This window comes from Pseudochaenichthys georgianus, chromosome 1 (genome assembly GCF_902827115.2).
Source record: "Pseudochaenichthys georgianus chromosome 1, fPseGeo1.2, whole genome shotgun sequence".
Taxonomy (NCBI): domain Eukaryota; kingdom Metazoa; phylum Chordata; class Actinopteri; order Perciformes; family Channichthyidae; genus Pseudochaenichthys; species Pseudochaenichthys georgianus.
The window spans coordinates 39,816,401-39,823,672 of record NC_047503.1 but is presented as its reverse complement, the minus strand read 5'-3'; the positions used below and the strand labels follow the sequence as shown (position 1 = coordinate 39,823,672).

The following is a 7,272-nucleotide window of genomic DNA, read 5'->3' as shown; positions in this document are numbered from 1 at the left end:
TATAACAAAGTGAAGCCCATGGCTACTTATATTTCTTTGCCTTAATACTGCCTTTAATGTGTCGTCGTCAGTATCGATGTGCACCAATCACAGCCGGGCACAGCGCTGTCAGCCAATAGGAAGCCAATGACAGTAAGACGTTGACACCAGCAGTTTCACAACAACACAGGAAGCGCGTGGAAAAATCATTTAAATACAAGTTCTGCTTCGTTGGCATGCAATTCATGACTTCACTCGGACTTCATGAACACTCCTGAACATGGGATAGGATTACCACTTCTCCTATTTCAGTTTAAACGACGTTAACAACATGATTTCGCTGTCATGGCTGCAGAACCTAAGCTTTGTTCTGTCGCATGTCAACACTGCAGCTCTGCTAGTTATGCTGCTAGTTTTTTATTTAGTGCATGTGTATCAGAAACAACGGAACCTCCTGGCAAAAATCCCGCCAGGTCCGAAGCCCTGGCCGGTTGTGGGAAACCTTGGCCACTTTCTCATCCCCTCTTTCATCCAGAGGAGGTTTGGACAGCAGCGGGACAACACCAACAGAAGCACTATGGACGTGTTAACGGAAAAGGCCAATATCTATGGGAACATATACAGCATCTTTGTAGGGAGTCAGCTCATGGTGGTGCTGAATGGATATGAAGTGGTGAAGGATGCTCTGTCCAACCATCCTGAGGTGTTCTCCGACAGACCAGACATCCCTTCTATCTCTATCATGACCAAACGCAAAGGTACATTTTTCAGCTTCACTACACATAACGCATTTTAAATGACAGCCACATCCAGTGTATTCTTTATTTAATGAACCTAGCTGAAACGAATACATTCTACCACGTCCTGTTATCGTTTGTGCTTCAACTTGTTTGCATTTTGGAGGCTGTAGTTTGTGCTGCTGTTGATTTGTAGCCCATTGCTTCATATTTAGATGTATTTCCAATATTAGATATGTCACACGGGCTGGGACATCTATCTATCTATCTATCTATCTATATAATGCCAGACATAAAGGATAGGATATATGCAAATAACTTGCATATAGACTCTTATTTCACTATTTCACTTTTTTAAACTATTTTTATATTTACTATTTACTTGCACTATATTTCTGTTTATCTGTTTTATTGTGTTGCACTGTTGGAGGAGCCTGTGACCTAAGATGTTCTTCGTCATAACTACACTGTAGCTATGTTCGTATGACGAAATAAAAAAACCTTGAACCTTGAGGATAACATGTCTCAGATGTATTGTAATCCTTTAGTCACATGCCTCTGTCCATCGAAAGAGTTATTGGCTGCTAAGATGTGAAACCATTTTAACGTGTCAATTTGACTTGCCAGTTTGTCTCACTGTGTACATAAACACATTTGGTATTCCACATTTTCAAGGTCGTTTTTGTATCTAGCATAGATATTGGTAAAATGATGTTGCATATTTATCAGGCCTTTATTGCAACTGTGGGATTTGGAGATGAACATGACTGGTTTTAAGTCTTTATTTGTTTTAGGCACAACAATTACACTGAAGCTAGTTGTTGGTAAATACATTCTTGTTCTAAGGCTCCCTCCAAAAATGCCTTTACATAAAACATGAAATAGTGCAGATATAATAATTAAATATATATGTATCGAGAATGTATATATAATGTGTGGGGGAAACTTCTGTAGCTATGGAGAGTCAGGACTCAAAGAGACACGAGGAGAGCTGGAGCTTTGATGGCAAACACTGACGGTGTATTTGGAGTTACGGCCGGAGAATTGACAAGACAGGTGGTGTGTCACGAGTTGACAAAGCGGTTGCCAAACCAATTCTGAAGAACTCTTCTGCAGCTCGAGGTTTTAACTAGTTCGGAGTGTAATAATCAACATTCTTTATCAGTGAGACTAAACATTATGGACCCTGAATCTAACTAGAGCTCTCGTCCATAGGAAAGAATGTGCGCCAGGGAACCTACGTCCTTGATCAGTAAACTACCTCATGGCGGCTTGTGCTCTGTCATAGACTGGCAACAACAATGCGCCCAAGCTGCCCCTCCTTAAGAGAGATAGCAGCAATACCCAAGGCCGTAGAACTATGCCGTGGGAAAGGAGACAGTGAAAGGAGAAAATGATGAACTGAGTCGAAGGTTGAATACCTAAGCAAATTATTCCCTAATATAATGTAATGTTGTGTTAGACTGGTTTACAGTTGTGATATCATAAATATATACATTAAGTGTGTACAAATATGAACTAGTCGTACAAGTAGCCTACCAACAAGTTTATGTGTATGTATGTTGGACTTTAGTCTTCAAAAGAGATACAAACTGACTAAAATGCTTCTCTGGTTTAACTGAACTTTAGGTATAGTCTTTGCACCTTACGGGCCAGTGTGGAGGAAGCAGCGCAAGTTCTGCCACGCCACTCTCCGAACATTCGGCCTGGGGAAGATGAGCCTGGAGCCGTGCATCCTGCAGGGCCTGGACACCATCAAATCACAGCTGCTGGTCCTGAGTCAGGAGGGTGGGGCTGATGCCGGAGTGGACCTGGCCCCGCTGATCAGGAACGCCGTGTCCAACGTCATCTGCTTTCTGGTCCTGGGACATCGCTTCCACCACGAAGACCGAGAGTTCAGCAAACTGCTGGACCTGATGGACCGAGGGCTGGAGATCTGCGTCAACAGCGCCGCGGTCCTCATCAACGTCTTCCCTCTGCTCTACTACTTACCTTTTGGGGTCTTCAAGGAGTTGCGGCAGGTGGAAGGAGAGATCACAGTGTTTTTGAAGAAGATTATTGTACACCACCAGATAACATTAGATCCTGCTCACCCCAGGGATCTGGTGGATATGTACCTGAAGGAGATGTTGGACCAGCAACAGAGAGGAGAGCAGGACAGCAGCTTCACAGCAGACTATCTCTTCTATATTATAGGAGATCTCTTCATCGCTGGCACTGACACCACCACCAACTCTGTCCTGTGGATTCTGCTCTACATGGTCTTATATCCTGATATCCAAGGTAAAAGTAGCTACAGTCCTTTTCAAACCGTTTGCTTTTCCTCCACAGGGACATGGGATTACAGCTGTGCAAGCATCACCTGCTATATCAAAGATATCTCCAATCTGTATGAGTTTGAAAGTTATAAAGAGTGTTATCTCTTTCTAGTTGTCTATAAGAAAATAATATTTGCTCAGAATTCCTCTCGTATATTTTCAATGGTATTTGGATGAATAAAAAAATAGATCAGTGTAGAAAACAACGAATGATAGGCACACACAAATCACAAATCAACACACTTGACTTTATTTCAATCCATGGTGCAATTATTTTATGATGTGGGAATAAAGATTTGAATAATATAAAATTTAATTATACAATATTGTAGAGATTGAACATTTATAGTTAGGATAATGAGCGCTTTGTTGTAAAACTGAATGTGCAAAGTGTTTAGGTGTATAAAGACACATAAATCCTCTTTGGGAAGAAAAGGAATGTGAAACCTGCTGTGGGAACCCGCGGCTCAAATACTTCCCTTTTTTAGGACAAATAATTTGCTTGATTATGCATTTAAACACCCCAACACTTTCACAATCACATTTATCAGCACATCAAAACATGCATTTGACTCCCACTTTATACAAAGTTTATTTACACTATCTTGTTGATTTAACTGAGGGGTAAATTAATGATCCAAGACGTGGTACGCTTAATTCTGAGTTGCTTCTATCCTTTTCCTTCCAGACAGGATGCAGGCAGAGATAGATGAAGTGGTGGGCACACAACGGGTCCTGTCTCTGACTGATAAGGGAAGTTTGCCTTTTACTGAAGCCACCATCATGGAGGTGCAGAGAATGACTGTAGCTGTTCCCCTGGCTATCCCTCACATGGCCTCCGAGACAACAGGTAAACTCGGATAACACCTGTAGTGACTTTTTCACGTAATCTACACTTAAGCCACTGAGGGATGGGAACGGGAGAACTTTGTTCGGACGCGTGTTCCAGACGATAAAACAATGTCCATACGAGTCGTATATCTTTCAACCTATCGATCCATTTGTTTGTGTTCAATATGCTGAATACAAACAGGTTTAACACAGCTCATCTCGACACAGCTTCTCCAGACACGGTCAAAAACTGTTAGCTTCCGTCCCACACACCTGAATCTGATCACCCGGTGATTACATAAATACACACTCACAAGTGAATGCTCCATCCTGTGCTCAATGTTGGAACTGCATTATACATTCAACTTGTGCGGATAAAATAAAACAAACAAAATACATTATGGCTCCAACAACACCTCTGAACCCTATATCAGTAAATCCTCTGTTATTGCTCAACTAGTCAGGTTTCTCAGTCTCAATATAATACTTTTATTTCATGGATATTCTAAATAAAGAGAGCTGAATGTTGGTTTGTTTTACAATAATCTGAACAGCATTTGAATTGAGTGTTTTATTTTATTTTTCAGAGTTCAGAGGCTACACTATTCCCAAAGGAACCGTTATTGTGCCCAACCTGTGGTCTGTCCACAGAGACCCCGCTCTGTGGGACGACCCAGACGGTTTCAACCCGGGGCGCTTCCTGGACGACGAGGGAAAGCTGCTCAGGAAGGAATGCTTTATACCTTTCGGGATTGGTAAGTCACTGCGAACTCATATCTGCCAAATAACTGAAACACGCGTCTGTGAATTTATTTGAATGATCCGTGCACCAGGCCCTAATGATGTCTCCGTCCTGTACCCTTCAGGTCGCAGGGTGTGTATGGGGGAACAGCTGGCGAAGATGGAGCTCTTCCTGACGGTCACCATCTTACTGCAGGCGTTCAGATTCAGACTCCCAGAGGGGACGCCCCCCCCTTCCCTGCACGGGCGCTTCGGCCTGACGCTGGCCCCCTGCCCATACACTGTGTGTGTGAGCCGCCGTAGATGAAACAGTGGAATATTTGGTTATAACAATCCAATCCAATTACATTTACCTATGTGGGTAAAGGTCTCCTGGGGAGACAATGTCATATTTGCAAAGTAAAAAGTGTGTTTTGATTGGAATACAAATATGTCTTCATCCAATCTGTTATTTTTTGGATTGTTCAAGCATTATTTAGGTCCATAAAATGTCAATAGCAATCAAAAATGACCATCATGCCTTATGAAGCTTAGCGCAAGTTCAATAAGGAAGACCTAACACGAGTCACTTACACGTCACTCGATGGCTCCCTTCCCCCCTCATTAAATATGAGGGCGTCACCCCTCAGCAGCCAATAGCTGCACATGCTAAATTCCTTAAATGCCTGCTCTTCCTCCCTGTCAGTTGTCATTTGCAGATGACCGCAACCCGCCTCCACCCCTCTCGCCTCCAGTCTCCTCCAGGACAAAGCTAAACCTTCCTTCTTCAGACCGGTCTCACCTACTCAGCACCACCACCAGTGTCTAGACCCCGGGGATTTCATCGGAGCGGTGCTTTCCCTCCTGAATGATTATCCTGCAAACCGGGGCCTAATCGCCAAACACCATTACATTCTCCTGTTGTATTATCGTGGCAATCATTTCATTCATATGACGTGTAAACAATAAATATGTAATTCTTACATCACGTCTCTCCGGTTTGAAATGGTATGTGTTGCATTTACATTGCTGTGTTCAGAATAGCTGCTAAAAAGGTGGATGGATATTATTATGGTCGAGGCATTTGGTTTAAAAAGACATATTCTCAATATATGTTATTGTTTTATGATGCACACCACTGCTTTATAGATATTGGCACATATTAAAATGTTCTTAAGTAGGGCATTAGGGAAGGAAAGATTTCAGTTAAAAGAGTCAAAATTGATTAAAGAGATTAGTTAAACGAAAGGCGGTAAATAAGGTAAAACACTGCATACATCTGAAGTGGTTTTATTATATATATATTAAAAGTGATAGTAAAATAACTTTGGCATGCATTGCTCATTCTTATGTACTTTTACAAAGTAAGGCTTGCTTTCAATCATTTTGTATCGTGCATCTTGGAGTCCTGGTACACGAATCAAGCAAGTGTATGTTATTCAGTGTGCCATTGGGAATGTTTGGAACAAGTCTAAGTACATCGTCTGGGATAACCGGTTATAAAAAAAATGCCGACCTGAATGTTCTTGTTGTGCTCTTATTAACACACATTTTTGTTTGAGTGAATAGTTGTAATTTGGGGAGTATCATTGGATTCTCCTTTCAGTGGGCAGACATGGACACTGGTTCCTTGTTGCTACAAAAGTCTCAAAAGAATGTTGACAGGTCTACATCATGGACTTCCTGCCAAGTCCAGCAAAAGAGCAGTAATTCTTGCACTGGAGGTATATTTACTCCTATTGATAGTGTATAATCATTAAAGCCAATGACATGTTTTCACTAATGTCTTTTTATTAATGAATTAATATAATTGTATTCATTAATTACAAACATCATGAAGGAGAGAGGCGCTTCAACAGGGATGGATGGATGGATGGATGGATGGACCCTACAAAAAGTCCCGGTTGGTAGGCTACTGTTTTTAAAAGCACAGATTTTAAAAGTGCCTTTTTAAAGAGTCTACTTGTTTGTTTGTGGGTTCAACTTAAAGCCACACAAGCGTGGGGCATGAAATCATTTGTAAAATGAATTTCTACTGTATATTGTAAATACATGTGTAATTGTGTCCCTGCTAAAAGACGCATATTCTGCCAGCGTTCAGCAGGACATGAGCCTCAGGGCTATATTAAATAGGCTGATTAGGGTACAAATACATAATTGATTTGTTAGTGACCGTTTACTGTTGTGGTATTTTGTAAATAATCATACTAAAATGCATCATGTTTCACAACTTCTTTCCGATTCCGACTGTAGTGGCAGATTAATCCACTATAGGGGAATTACAATTTGACCCAGCAGCACTTGGGGAATGAAGTTATCAAAGAAACATTTCCATAAATACCTAAACATCCAAAACAGCATAAAGTGTATCCCGGGACGTAAATAGCATTGTTAGCTATGGACACCCGGGTGCAGCATCTTCCATTACAATTTGAAGTTATCAAAAAAACATTTCCATAAATACTATAGCCTACATCCAAAACAGTATCTAATCGCTAACGATGCTATTTACACTCGGGCTACACATTAGATTCTAATGTGTAGCCCGAGTGTAAATAGCATCGTTAGCTATGGACACCCGGGTGTAAACAGCATTTTGAACTACGGGCACCCGGGTGTAAATAATAAATATTATATTATATGAATTAAAAATAATTTGACATGGGAATCCTATGTTTTAATGTTTG

At 41.2% G+C, this 7,272-nt stretch overlaps 1 protein-coding gene across 1 annotated transcript; it reads left to right on the top strand.

Moving 5' to 3' along the window:
* Positions 1 to 145: 145 nt before the first annotated feature.
* Positions 146 to 5,573, top strand: cyp2u1 (cytochrome P450, family 2, subfamily U, polypeptide 1). The gene is made up of 5 exons (XM_034087155.2): positions 146 to 737; positions 2,346 to 2,999; positions 3,723 to 3,884; positions 4,453 to 4,620; positions 4,732 to 5,573. Exons 1-5 carry the CDS (start codon positions 311 to 313, stop codon positions 4,911 to 4,913), a joined length of 1,593 nt encoding a protein of 530 aa, XP_033943046.1. The 5' UTR covers positions 146 to 310; the 3' UTR covers positions 4,914 to 5,573.
* Positions 5,574 to 7,272: the final 1,699 nt, after the last annotated feature.

Excerpts from the sequence above, each read along its gene's own strand:
- cyp2u1 (XM_034087155.2), top strand. The coding sequence starts at position 311 with ATGATTTCGCTGTCATGGCTGCAGAACCTAAGCTTTGTTCTGTCGCAT. Across the intron at positions 738-2,345 it reads TATCATGACCAAACGCAAAG|GTATAGTCTTTGCACCTTAC; the intron begins GTACATTTTTCA and ends ACTGAACTTTAG. Across the intron at positions 3,000-3,722 it reads CTTATATCCTGATATCCAAG|ACAGGATGCAGGCAGAGATA; the intron begins GTAAAAGTAGCT and ends TTTTCCTTCCAG.